General features: G+C 35.0%; 1 protein-coding gene across 5 annotated transcripts in view; it reads left to right on the top strand.

The window, feature by feature from the left end:
- Window positions 1–246: 246 nt before the first annotated feature.
- THO1 (nuclear matrix protein-like protein) overlaps window positions 247–14800 on the top strand; it is a 49467-nt gene continuing 34913 nt past the window's right edge. For 2 of the 5 annotated variants that reach the window (XM_039036275.2, XM_090315955.1), the window contains exons 1-9: window positions 247–464; window positions 1161–1244; window positions 2123–2197; window positions 3910–4003; window positions 4842–4987; window positions 5109–5180; window positions 10145–10217; window positions 10310–10375; window positions 10554–10600. In XM_039036275.2, coding sequence (XP_038892203.1) covers window positions 462–464; window positions 1161–1244; window positions 2123–2197; window positions 3910–4003; window positions 4842–4987; window positions 5109–5180; window positions 10145–10217; window positions 10310–10375; window positions 10554–10600 — 660 coding nt within the window. In that variant the 5' untranslated portion in view covers window positions 247–461. Of the gene's footprint in view, window positions 465–1160; window positions 1245–2122; window positions 2198–2572; window positions 2773–3909; window positions 4004–4841; window positions 4988–5108; window positions 5181–10144; window positions 10218–10309; window positions 10376–10553; window positions 10601–14800 lie in introns of all 5 variants that reach the window. The other 3 variants (XM_039036276.2, XM_090315956.1, XM_090315957.1) reach the window with 2 other exon arrangements.

Here is a 14800-nt window from a genome sequence, read left to right on the forward strand (position 1 = left end):
AAACCGAAAATTCTAACCGGGTGTCCGATCGGGGACGGGGAGGGTATCCCCACCCCGTCCCTATTAATTTTTTTTTTATTATATATATATTAATTACAAATATTTATATATAAAATGGAGATGGGTCCCCGTGAGACCCGTTTCTCCAACGAAGAATCCTTGTTCCCGTCTCCGTCTTCAATTAGTGAGAATGGGGAAATACCCCATGGGACGAGATGGAGTCCCGACCCCGTTGCCAACTCTTAGGACCAAATTTAGTAATTTAACCCCCAACAAAAGAAACAGGGGTATAATTCAATAAGAACATTGCGAAAGTACCGTCTCATTGCGTTCTCTTCGCCTATAGGACTTCGAACTCGAAGCTTTGCTGAGACTAGAGTCGACAAATTTTATTGTAGCTCATGCTTCGGTATTCAGAACAATAGGAAATACCCGGCGGTGCTAATTTCTGAACCATTGACATGGTAAACTCACACTCGACGAGTCTGGTCGTGTTATTGTTTGGTTTTGTTCAAGTGTAAACTGTAGCTTGGGTTTCTTCAGAACTGCTGTCTGGATGGCAATAGCTGTTATTCAGAACGCAGCAGTCTCAAATTGTTTTAGTGATTATTGTTTGTTAATGCACGGGAGTGCTTGTTTCAACTGTGAATGGATTTTTTTCCCTCTCGGGAGAATATATGTTAATAGTTGTTAGAATTGTATCCTACGATTTTCGAATGGAGGGACTAGGGAGGAAATATGGTTTTCGCTATTTCTTCTGATTGAAGTTTTGGCTGCAATCAACAAAAATTTCACTTGAAAAAATTGTTCTAAAACAGCTGGAATTCTATATTCTTTTTTCTTTCAATTAGGGTAGAGTTTGAAGGAAATTGAACACATGGGCTGTAAATTGTAATTGATTGTATCAGCTACAAGCAGTAGATTTTGATTATTATTATTTTTTTTTGGGGGGGTAGGAGGAATTGACTCGTGCTTAGTGATCTTGGGAGTTAGACGAGTTTATTGGTTTAGGCATTTTGAACGAGAAACTACTTAAATCAGCTATTGTCATAAATAAATATATATACATATGTATATTCAGTACATTTTTCTCCAAGCATCATGCAGCCGTGTTCTTCTTCTTCTATTTTATTTTATTTTTTTTATTTTTAAAATTCCAGGAAGAATTTCGGAAAGCCATATTGCAAACGGGGTCACCAGAAAATTTTGCTTTGCAGACAGTTCAAGATGTTATCAAACCTCAGGTAACTACACCAAAACATTGGACTACCTGCAATGTCATATATGATGTAAATAAAACATCACAAGTTCGTAGAGTATCGAATGTCAATAACACATCACAAATTGGTAGAGTATCGAATTTCAATAGCACTTCACAAATTCATAGAGTGTTGAAAGTTTCAAATTCAGATGGGAAGTGCAAACTTGACCAATAAATATGGAGTTAAGTGTTTTCTTTGGATGAGGTGGGGGTTATGTTCTGATACAAAGATTTAATTATCAAAAGAGTACTCTCATGCACGCACACACACACACAAAAAGCACAGTGGCTTTCTCCGCCTTGTAGTTTTCCTGCAAGAAATCTCTCTTATTTCTCACCCGAAAGTTCTTGGGTTAGAGTTAATTTACCCCCTGGGAGCATGAAGTTCCCTTCCGCTTGAATAATTATACGAATGAACTAACGACCTTGAGCACCATTATTTTGATTGATCAGTATTCCTAAAAGTGGATACTTCAGAACTTTCAAGCTTGACATTGTATTTCTTGGATATTGAGAACAAAGTATTCGACTTGAGATAGTGTCTTTGGACGAGGTTTGTTTTTTGGTGTCCATTTCCAAGGAGTTATGTTGGTATCTTTTATGACCCATTCTTATCAATTTGGAGCTGTTTTTTGGTTACGAGTTTAAAGTCTTTCATGTAGATTCCCTGATACTGTTCTTTAATCTCTGATACAGTTCATTTATTAAAGCTTGGTTTATTTTAAATTACAAAAAAAACCAAAACTTCAATTCTCAACAATATAGAATATTTTTTTTGTCAGTTCTTAATTTTAATTTTTCTTTTGATAGGACAGTTCTTTAGTTTATTAATATTATTTTTTTTATTTTTTCACACAACAGAAGCACACGAAATTGGCACAAGATGAAAATCAGTTGCTGGAAAATATTCTACGGCGACTGCTTCAAGAATTAGTGGTAAGCTAGACAGTGGAGCTCGTATAATTGAGATTTAGATTTCATTAATCATGCATATGGTAGAGAAACTTATTTTATGATCTTTTTTTGCTGTATTTGTAACTTCTTTTACATTAAAATTTTTGTCATGGAGCTAGGTCTAGTTAGATCTCGACTCTGTTTTTATAGGTAGATGATTTTGTTGAAATTTTCTTCCTTGGATTTATAATCTTGATTTTTGACAAAGCTCAGGTTTCTATTGTGTATTTGGTTCTAAATGGAATTGATTTTACTAATTCCGACATTGATAAATTTTGTGGTCCCTATAGTCTTTGGGTCTTAGATGTCTTCAATTGCAAGTTCCTTCAGTTGCATACTTTCGCTGCAAATCCTCAGGAACCAACCATAACTTCCAGTGTATTTTGTCACCTGGAGAGGTCCAGGGGAAGAAAGGATGTGTTTTGCCTCTGTCATCATTTTTGCTTCTGAAAAATCATATCATAACCTTTTAGTGCAAGAAAACTATTTGTATAATACTTCAGTTACAATTTGGTGCCTCCACAAAGTGTGAAGCCTGTTTCTTCGAGATATTGAAGGTTAGAAGTACATTCTGTTGTCTTGATCTAGCAATTTTTAGGAGGTTGACAGCATAGAAATTGAAGAATATGAAAATTACAAATACATACACAGTCTACATCATACTAAAGACCTCTTTTTTGTTTTTTTTGTTTATGTATATAATTAGTTAATTTTTTTTTAATCCTAAACCGTGGAAGAGTCAACATAGAGAAACTACAAAGAAGATTTCCTAATATTGCTGTTAGCTTAATGTGTTGCATTGTATTATTTGCAATAAGAATGGGAAAGCCAGGACCACTTCTATTCATCCTTTGTCAATATTAAAATTTCAGCTGGATAGCCTTGTTTTGCGATTAAACATGGCTCAGTTTGATCATACTATGCTCAAGATAACTTGAATCAATTGGTTTGTGGCCACAAGTTGAGAAAGCAGGCAAAACCATTTGGACGAATGCAACAAAGCCTTTGGGAGCTGTTGTTGAAATGAAGAAATTGGATATTCTTTTAGAAATCTAGATATTGGAAGGAAACTCTATTTGTTTGTTTTGTGTGTGTGAATGTATAGTTTTATAACGGACATTATTTTGTTCAGAAAAAGAAGGGTTGATTAATCATTCTAGATTTCTCGTAAGATTTGGACATTAACATGAATAAACGACCAATTCCTTTACATGGTACTTCAAGTTCCAACTTAAAAAGGGAAGATAATTTTTGTTCACTATCCCCATGCCTTTCTTGTCTACATTTTCATACTAAATAGAATCTTTAGCTGTTTCTCTTGACATAAAAGTATATTTATTAAATGGGACAAAATGGAAATGATAGGAAGAAAAAATTGAGGAAGATTTTCCATTAGCCCGTGCCAAGCAATTTGTGATAAAAAATTAAACAGGGATTTAGTTACTCTATTTGCTTCTTCATGGTCTTCTACTTCTAAATTCTTTTGTAATTATAGCCTAACTCATATTTACACCAGTTGGGCCTCCCTTTTTTAACTGGTTGGTGTGTAGGGATATCTCATCTCCCCCTTTCTTGTATCTACCTTTTGATAATGAAAGTTAAGTTTCTTATTAAAATAAATAATTTTCAGCCTCACATTTTTTTTTTCTAGTATTTTTGTAAATAAGTTTATCTTCACTTTGATATTGGTACAGTCATCTGGAGTTCAATCAACGGAGCCAATAATGCAGTATGGGATCTCTATTGATGAAAAGGAAACTTCACAGGGTCATATTCCTCGTCTTCTTGGTATTTTATATTATTTTAGAGTTAAACGTGTTGTTGTAACCTAATGGTCATATTCTTTCATTTTTTCTAATGAAAGTTGTTGATTCTATGATGAAAATAAAAGATGAAGGAGAAGGGAAACACAAATAGTTTACGTAGAAAACCCTAGAACCAGGGAGAAAAAACCATGATAGAGACTTATTTTTTATTATTGAAGTGATACAAAATATAGGAAGACTTGCTCAAATAAATAGATGGATGAAAACCGTAGGCCCATAAGAAAATTACAAAAAAGCCCCTAGGGCAAAGCAACTCTTTTTGACCAAATATATACATATATTTTGCATAGGAAACAAAATTCATAGGTGTTCAACTGATTTTTAATTTTTTGTGATATGGTTTACTAATTATTGTGGTATTGCTGTATACTTAAAGAAGTACCAGATTTTAATTATTGATTTATTTCTATTTAAAAAGAGTTGATACCTAAGCATTGTCACGTTAGCTTGACCATTAACCCAACGTGCACCATGATTTTTTCATGCTCTGCAGTTGATAAAAATCTTACATGCTCAGCACCTGTACTCCATTTTTTTTAATTAAAATCTTGGATCCTCTTTCTTCATTTTGTTCCTTAATCTTCAAGATTCATTGCTGGATTGAGAAGAATTTTTTTTAACATCAATGGAAGCTTCTTTGTTTGGTAATTCTCAATAATGATCTAGTTTTGGCCTTGATTTTAGTTTTTGTCTGAAGATTTCGCTGCATTGAAACTGCACTAATGATGAAAATATTTGTATTTAATTCTTCAGCATTTGGGCACTTTTTAATCATTCTAATGTCGTCGTTCTTGCCTTAGACATGGTCCTATATCTTTGTGAGAAAGAGCATGTTGAAGGAGGCATGATATTCCAGCTGTTGGAGGACCTGACTGAAATGTCAACATTGAGGAACTGCAAAGATATTTTTGGTTACATTGAGAGTAAACAAGACATATTGGGAAAGGTTTCCTCTTGTTACTCAAATACACTATTTCCATTTTTCTTTAAATACTTTTTTTTTTCTCTCTCCTATAAGTTTTCTGTAACTTTATTTCCTTCAAAACAAAATGGCTATTTTGTCACAGCAAGAGCTTTTTGCACGTGGAAAACTTGTCATGTTGAGAACTTGCAATCAATTGCTCCGCCGTCTGTCAAAGGTACTATAATGTATTGCAATTGCATTCTTTTAATCTTTAATTCTCATTTTGAAAATAGGAGCCTGGCGTCCTAAACCCATCCCCCAAACAAGGACTGGGCTTAAGGGTCCCCCTCTTAATAGAAACAACTACTTTTATTGAGAAAAAAAATGAAAAAATACAAGGGCAAGGGCATACAAAAAATCAAGCCCACGGGAAAAAACCCCACTGGAGGAAGGGTTTCCAACTAAGTAAGATATTGCCTAGAGAATAATTACAAAAAAAAAAAATCTTTGAAATTGAAGCCCTAAAGAGAAACATGAAATCTCACTGAGGACCAAACACTATTGGGCTTAAGGTAATTATGTTCTCTCCTCTCTCCTCCTCATCCTCCCACTCTCTTCCACTCAGCCTCTTCTTCAATTAGCTTTCCTCGTTGCCTAGCCTTCCTTCTCGCCTAGCTTGCCACTTCTTTTTTTAAAATTATTTTTTAATTATCTTTTTTAAAAAAAGGAAACAAAATTTTTCATTGATATAATGAAAAGAGGCTAATGCTCAAAGTACAAAAAGACATAATAATCTATACAAACTAGAAGACGAGGAAATCAACAGGCGCACCCGGATATCTCAACTAGGTTGACACATCTTTAGCGCCGGCATCATATCCCAATATTGTATTTGGTTTTAGTCAAAGTATTTAGAGTTCTTCTTTTAGAAGATGGAAGTCAAGAGTTGTTGCATTAGGAATTCTTATTTTTGTATTTGGTTAGAGGAAAATGGTTTCTTCTTGGAAGATATGAATTATAAGTGGAAGATTTTCATATATTTATCCTCTTTAGTCTTTACAATGGCTTGAAGCTGATTTAGTGGAGTTCTTGCACTCTCCCATGAAGGATTTCTTTCGAAAGAAAAGGGAAAATAATTGTAAAGTTATTCGGCTTGCAGAAGTTCGGAATTAAGTTGGTTGTTTCTTTTAGATCCCAAACATCACTATGAATTAAATAAAAAGGTTTTGATGCTTTATAAGATTTTGAAAAATATGTGGACCAATGGTTTTTTTTGTTAAAATGCAACTTTCATAATCAAAAGAGGAACAATCAATTCCCTTAAACAAATTTGGAAATAAATATTTGAGATAAGGAAAACTAGGATGCCATAGTATAATTTGTTCTTGATAGAAAGAGAACTGATACTAATGAGATTTTGAGTTATTTTATTGCTAAAAGAACCTTCATCAATGTAGTAAAGGTCATCAAGCATCCTAGCACTCCCAATCATCTTCTCTGATTCTTGATCCTAATAATTATGGTGAGATTCAAAGAATATAACACAACAATTAAAATCTCTAGAGAGTTTTGTTTTTTGGAAAGGAAATTAACTCTTCGTTAAGATAATGTAATGAGACAAAAACTCAATGTACAATATGGAAATGAAGAGAAATAGAACCTAAGGATCAAGAAGTGCACCCGAACATCTCAACTAGGTTGACACCCCCTTTGCACCCTCATCATCTCCAACTATCAAAATAAAACTCGTACTATAAATATGTCTACAAGTCACAAAGACTAATACATCTCAAGTCCACACCTTCGGACAACGTAAAACACAAAACACAAACTTCCTCAATGGAATAACCAGAAACTACACAGAACAGCTAACAAAGGCCTACAAGTACATCCAAGAAATTTCTAAAAATCTGGAAATATGATAGCCCTCCAATTTAAGCTTAGGTCTTGAAGTGAAAAATCTGCAAAATGCTTGGAAAGTGTGCACCAAGCCGAAGCGTTGTGCTGGACGATATCAAAATGCTCCATCCAAGTGGTTCGCATGTCCTGGAATACTTGTTAATTTCTTTCGAACCAAATTTCAGACAATAATGCTTTCACTGCATTATTCCACAGCAACTTGGCATTCTTTTTTAGAGAGGGAGCCATCAAAATCTGCAACATATTAGTAGGAAAGTTATTCCCAAAGACCCAATTTAAATTGCTGGCATTCTGATTCAAGTGATTGAGAAGATATTCCCAAAAACATTGGTAGGCAAGAGAATCAAATTTACTTCCAAAAACAATGCTAAAATTCTGACTCAAGTGATTCAGAAGAAGAATTTCAATATACTCATTTTGCCTATGTCGATTTTCTCAAAGAACCTATCATTATCCTCATGGGAAATTTGATTCTAGTGATTTTTGGTGATTCCAATGATGTTTCTAAGGCAGTTTGGGACAGAATAAGGAGGCAACAATATCGAAAAAATGCCCGATGATCCAATCAAACCCATTTTTCAAGAAAGCAACGTAAAGATTGGGAGTTAGATGAATTAAAGAATCATCAAGAATGGATTTTTACAGCCCAAGAAGAATGTTCAAGACTCAAAATCATTCTTCTGGTTATGAAACACAATCAAGAAAATCAGTGGATGAGTCCTATACCCACTATGAGATTAAAACATATTCAAGAATCCAACAAAATGACTACTTTGATCCCGTAGCATTGGAGGAAATAAAGAAAACAACGAAAGACATCCAACGTTCATTGGGGAAAATGACTCAGCATATTGATCAACTATCAATTCATTCACAAGAGTTCAAGAACGGATTGATTTCATATACCGAAGAAAAAATAAAGAAATCATGGTTGGAAAATTTTCAAATAAAAAACCTTGAAGATAAAATTGAAGAAAAACAAGAATTTGAAGATGTTGCTTGGAAATAGTTTCAAGTGGAGAAGAAATATCCAACGAAGATGTTGGAAAAGAAGCATCGAACACCGAGCAAAAATCGAGCAAGAACAACGACACATTGATTGCGTTGGAAATGGATCACTAAATTGTCGAAGAGCTGATAAAGAAGACGTGATTCTTGAAAGATTCTCTTTGGAAGATGGTTTTTTAGTGATTGGTCATTTGAATACAGTTTTGAATGAGTTTGAAGGAAACATCTTTTTTGGGTTTATGGCTGATGGAGAAGTTCATTTTTTGGTGGCAATATTGAATTTTTTGTCTCAAATTGATCATAATATTTTTGTTCAAAATGTAGGAGGTTGGTTTGGTCATACTCCATTGAACAAGTTTATTTCATTCCTTGTTTGCTTCATAAATTTTTTTTTTTTAAAAACTCGAGGACGAGTTTTCTTTTTGGAGGGGTAGAATAATGTAAGAAGAATATGGGCTAATTGGGTAATTAGGAAATATTCTCGGTTAATTCCCTTCTTACCCCCACTTGTAATAAAACTCTATAAATAGGAACCTTCCCCACTTGTATCAAACACATTATTCATTCTAATAAAAGATTCACAATCTTGGTTCTTGGAGATTTCTCTCCTTTTATCATTTAGGCTACATCACAAACTGACCAAGATGAGGAGGAATTTTTTGTCTCATTTAGGAATTGTTTAGCTATTGATCCTTTTGGGTTGATAGCAATTCTATATAAACCAGGAAAGCGTTCATACAAAGACATTTTGTCAATCCAAGGGTCCAACCAAAAGCCAAGTCTGCATCCATTGCCTAGCTTGAAGACCGCCAAAGCTTCAATTTTCATCCAAGAACTAGAAATGCATGCTAATCCAAGGGCTCCTTATGCTTAGGCTACATTAGCCTGCTGTATGCCATTCGAACAAGCTACTGCCATGGACGCTCTTTACAACTTGAGCCCAAAGGGATTTGTCTTCATTAAAAAATCTCCAATCCCACTTAGCTAACAATGCCAAATTTATGTTTCGGAGGCCTCCAATGTCAATTCCTACATCCTCTTGGGCCCTTATGACCGTCTCCCATTTGATTAAATGATTCATTTTACCCTCATAGTGACCTTCCCAAAAGAAATTTCTCATTGTTCTTTCTATGATAGAGACTTCTTTTTCAGGCATAAGGAAGGTGGACCTATAGTAGGTTGGGAGATTAGACAAAACCGATGTACACAAGGTGGCTCTTCCTCCCCTTGATAAGTTGTACCTCCTCCATTTGTCTAATCTATCTTGAACTTTATCAATGACTGGCTGCCAAAATGAGACCCTTTTTGGATATCCCCCTGAGGGCAATCCAAGATATATAATAGGCAAGTGACTTTGCATTTTAGTAGAGAGGCAGCAGCATGCACCTGATTCTCTTCAATATTGACTCCACAAATGGCAGATTTTTCCCAATTAACTCTTTACCCCGAACACCATTCAAATAAATCAAGCGTCTTTCAAAGATTCTCTAGCATTTCATCATCATATTTACAAAAAATCAGTGTATCATCGGTAAATTGAAGAAGTGATACATGGATTTTTTATTTTCCAACAAGAAACAAGTGAGTCTTTACAGCACCTCTTCTTTGAGTGTCCCTATGTTACATCATGCTGGAATTTTTTATTGGCAACTTTCAACACAAGCTGTTTTTTTGGGAACTCATTCAGAGATAATGTGGAGCAGATTTTGATTGGTCCTACTTTAAAACTAGCACCTAAACTGCTATGGAATAACGCTATCAAAGCCCTATTAACGGATTTGTGGTTTGAGAGAAATCAAAGAGTATTCCATAACAAAGCAACCTGCTGGAAAAATCGCCTTGAGACAGCAAAGCTTAATGCATCATTTTGGTGTCCCTATCTAAGCGTTTTGAAGACTATTCGGTGCAAGATATATGTCTGAATTGGAGTTCTCCTTTCCAAAGAAAACGAGGGAGCATGTTATTTAAATACAAAATTTTCATTTACAAGCAAACATGATCGATTGTCATTAGAACTTTCGTTTTATACTTTCATTTTTTCAATGAAAGCCAATTCCTTACCCAAAAAAAGAGAAGACAAAACAATAGGTGGTCAAACTTATCCTTTTGTTATTTATATGTGAAGAGAATATCTGTTCTCTTTAATTTATGATCCCCGCTTCTTATCAGAAGATTATTTTTCCAGTCAGCAGTATGCCTGAGCCTTGGCTTTCTCTCGCTCTCTCTTATAAAAGAATTAATTCTGGTACTAATTTCTGGATCTGCATTTAGGCAAGTGATGTGGTGTTTTGTGGACGCATTCTGATGTTTCTAGCACATTTTTTCCCTTTATCTGAACGTTCTGGTATGTGTTTCAGATTTCCATCTTCATATTCTAATGCTATTTTTGAATTGTTTCATATGAATTGTTCTTTTTATCATTTGTTGCACTTGCAGCTGTGAATATAAAAGGAGTGTTTAACACCTCCAACGAAACAAAATATGAGAAAGAACCCCCTGATGGTATGCCATTGCAATGTTTAATATTTTCTTTGATGCCAATATTCTTTCCATGGTAGAAAAGTGAAGTACTGGAGTTTCTTTGGATCCTTTCATGCTTTTTTGATATATTATTGATTTAGTATTATTATTCTAAATTTAGATCAACTATCAAGCTTGTGATATTTCACTTTGTTTTCAGGCTTTTCTATTGATTTCAACTTTTACAAGACCTTTTGGAGTTTACAGGTAATGTTGGAACGTAAAATGGTGGGCTGATCAGTGGTTGTTTTTGCCTTTTGGTTTGAAAATTACCTCTCAGTTTCCAGTAGATTCTGGAAGTTCAATCTATACAGAATTTCTTTCAACCTTTTTTTTTTAAAAAGGAAAACAAGACTTTTCATTGAAAAAATGAAAAGAAACTAATGCTCAAAGTACAATAAAACAAAATAAGTAAAATAAAGTAAATACAACCTAATAAAACCCACGACTAGACAACCTTTTGATTAAATGACCTTGGCATTTTGGTTCATTTGTCCTATTAGAAGTTGGTGAAATGTAGATCTATGAAGTTTAAACAACTAACTTTTGAGACGTAGATATACATTTCACCTATCTTCAGCTTGAAATCTGCATTCTTCATGATCACTTTCCTTTGCATTTGATGCACGAAATACATATTTATGCCATTGGTAGGGCACAACCATAATTCCTGCCAAAATTGTAGCCACAAAAAAGCAAAAGGAAAAAATACAGGACTCAAATAAGTATTTTTATAATGTTTATTGATTTATTTATTTATTTTGAAAAAGATATTGAAAAAGTGTGAGGTTGACTCGTCATTCGAATTACAGATGTTAAACGGAAAGCACAAACAACAACTGTAACAATAAGATACCAACAATAAGCAAGGAGATAAAGACTCATAGAAGTTGGTAATCCAGTTTGGTGAAATCCACCTACGTCTGGGAGGCAGTGTGTCGGAGAAAGATAATCCACTAATATAGGGTTGGCAATGAGTCGGGGTGGGGTCGGGGATGCACTCCCCGTCCCCGTAGGGATTTATAATCCCCCTCCCTGCCCCATTCCCCGTTTTGGGGGGTCGGGGTCGGGGAATCTCTGCGGGAAAAAATTCCCCGTTTATATTTATATTTTTTTATTATTTATTTATATAAAATCAATTAAATTTTGGTATTTATATTCAAATTTTAAAATTTTAATATAACAAAGTAGTATTATTATTATTTTATTTATTTAAATTAATAATTAAAAATATTTTAGATTTAATAAAAAGTTTAAGATAATTATATTATGAAATAAATGAAAAAAAAGTAACAAGAAGGTTAAGAGAATAAAACAGTAGCTAAGCTACTATATATGTATGTATATATATATATTTATTTATTTATTGTTATTATTATTATTATTATTAAAAATTATTAAACAAAATATTCGGTGTGTGGGCGGGGACGGGGACCGGGGGGGGATACCATTCCCGGTTGGAGATTCATTTTTTATCCTCGGTTTGACCCTATCCCTGTCAAACCGGGGATTCCACGCCCGGATCCCGACTCTGTGGGGATTTTTGCCAACCCTACTCTAATATTAATGAATTAAGCAGTTTACAACATTGTATTTATCTGTAATACATGACTACTACAGTGACTCACACAGAGCTCTATTCACTAATCACCTAGGCTTCCCCTAGATGTGAGACTCCCTCTCAAATGCACTTAGGCTCCTCCTAAGTTCGAAAATATTAGCATTGAGCACTTCGACTTTCGATAGTGTGTGAGACTCCTCTCAGCGTTGTTATCTTTTCTTCAAGTCAACGAATTCCCTTCACTGATGAAACTTAGAATCCCCCAAAAATGGGGAACTCTTCTCCGTAGCAATGGCTTAGACTCCCCTTAAGATCGTGAGAATCCCTTCTCAATAGTGATGGCTTAGTTTCCCCCTAAGACCGTTATTATCTTCAACGTGATGCACTCACCAGATGAAAACCTTGCACAGCGAAATATAGTGAGCAAAGAGCAAAAACACAATGTTGCACAGTTTGGCCATAGAACAGAAAAAATCGTCTTGCTCAAATAACAAAAGCGGCAACCCCAAATGATCAGCATAATTCTCCTTTAATAATCGAAACCAAGAAAGGAAATAAATCCCCTTTGGAAAAGATAAGTCGCACCTCAATAAAGAAAAATATTGAACGAAATAAATCAGTTGGAATATCAAGGAAAAAATATTGTGCAAAAAAACAAATCTGTTGTCTAAACCATATTTTAAGACTTTATTTGAGACAAATGCAAAAATCAATGCCTTAGAAAAATATAAAGCCAACCAATCAAATCTTCAACAAGCTCCCTCTTCGGCTTATTTTTTTAAAGGCAGAACAAGAGACGAATAACCAATCATTCAACAAAAATAAAGTTGTTTGAAACCAAGTCTTAACAAGTACAATAATATCACCAACAGAAGCCCGAAATAAGGAAAAAAAAAACAAGTATCTTCCAGAACACTTTCCAAACTCTCCCTCTTTCTGACTAAATAAAATCAACTCCTTCTTTTAGAAGAGGTTGCTCCACCAGATCTGGAGTAAACAGACCACATCATCTGAAGTACCTCATCGACGTCAGCTTTTCTTTCTTGAAGCATTTGCACTAAGGACTGAATATCATGAGATTCATTCGATAGCAGTTGAAGAATACGACTACCAAAGGAAGACTCAATCAAATTTTAGCTTGGCCTAAAAAAAGGTCGAGTCGAGGTGGTAGTGTATGTCAGGAACATGGTGTCCTTGCAGGAGCTTGGGGTGAATGACAAACAGGCTTGGAGGAAAGCCAAAAGGTTCAACAAGGGTAATCAAATTTGGTTTCTGAGAAACAAGAACGCCACAAATTAACCCGGGATAGCAAATGGGAAACCGAAGGGCTTTGGACCTAATGTCCTTTATGTGATTTAGAACAAATGCACCATAGTTGAACTGAGATCTAGTTTCAATCTGATAGATTAATGTAGGAAAAGAAATGGAAAGTCCAGACTTATGGGAGGAAGGACTCCAGTTAGATATCCCAATTCTGTGTAAAAGGGCATATTTCACACTGAGCACAGTTGAAGACAGTTGACTCTTCCTAGGCCAAGATGAGTGAGCACCCCCTGTTAATTCAACACAAGATCCCTTAAAGATGGATGCTACTTAGTAACATTTTCTGGCACATTCCTGTGAAGAAACTGATTGATTAGTGCAGGAAATAGAACAAACTAATGTCTTCTGATGTGAACTTTCAAGTAGTCAGGACTAGTTGAATCCGCAAAATCTGATGATAGATTTACTATAAATTCCCAAACAAGTAGGGGATAATAAGACTCCAAATTCAACACATTTTTTTCTAACCTAGCACCAAGTAGCAAATCCATGAGGTCACGACATTCCTGAATTCGATCGGACAATTTCTTTTCATCCTCTTTCCACAAACTTGCACTTTCCTCCAGGGGAACGGAAGAACATTAGCACTACCAGATTACTTTTCCTTGCCTTTTGCAGAAGCACGGGGGACATGGATGTTCGCTGTGTCCTTGTTTTCAGAGCTGTTACGAACCCTTCAGTTGGAGTCATACTTAGAAGAAGACTTGACATAATCATTTTCTGATGTCTCATGCGAAACATTAACATTATTGGCAGCAGTTACACTAGCATCAACAACAATTTTCCTTGATCGAAGCTCTACAATAGGAATATTATCTTCATCGTCTTCGTCGGAAGAATGGGTAGAGCTAAGAGATTTCTCAGGATCCCTTGATTCGGGGTTAACATCAAAACGAAGCAGTATTCTTCAAATTTTCATAATTCACAATAGTCAAAGGATCATCAACCACATTTCCTTGGTCAAGCATAATAGATGTCTCAAGTAGAGTCTTAACACTCTCCTCAACAGTTTGAGCCACTTCACGAGGCTCAGTACTAACAAGAACCGAATTAATAGAAACATTTTACAAAGCAGTAGCACCAGGTATAGAAAAGGTAGACATAATATTCTCAACAACAGTATTTAAAACATTTTCTTCGTTCACATTAATGCTTTCATTTTCGTTAAACTTAGAATCAGACACAACAACATTCTCATTAGTAGCCAACCCAATTCAGACACATTAGAATCAACATCTCCTCTAATAGCAGTAAGTAAATCATCAGCAACGACATTACTAATAGAAGCCTTAATATCCTTTTGAGCAACAGAAGGCGGATCGACACTATCTTCTACTAATCCTTGGAATCTCTAGGGAGAGCAATAAACTCATGCATGTGTTTGAAAGAACCACTTAAAGTTGATTTTTAAGGATTGGGACTAATTTCAAACCCAGGACCAACCAAATTAGACATTGTTAAAGCGGAAGAACTCACCTTGTCTTTTCCTTCCGATTCCACAGAAGGGCTAGCACTGGAGGGAT

This window comes from Benincasa hispida, chromosome 7 (genome assembly GCF_027475165.1).
Source record: "Benincasa hispida cultivar pf3 chromosome 7, pf3_genome.v1.1, whole genome shotgun sequence".
NCBI classification, from domain to species: domain Eukaryota; kingdom Viridiplantae; phylum Streptophyta; class Magnoliopsida; order Cucurbitales; family Cucurbitaceae; genus Benincasa; species Benincasa hispida.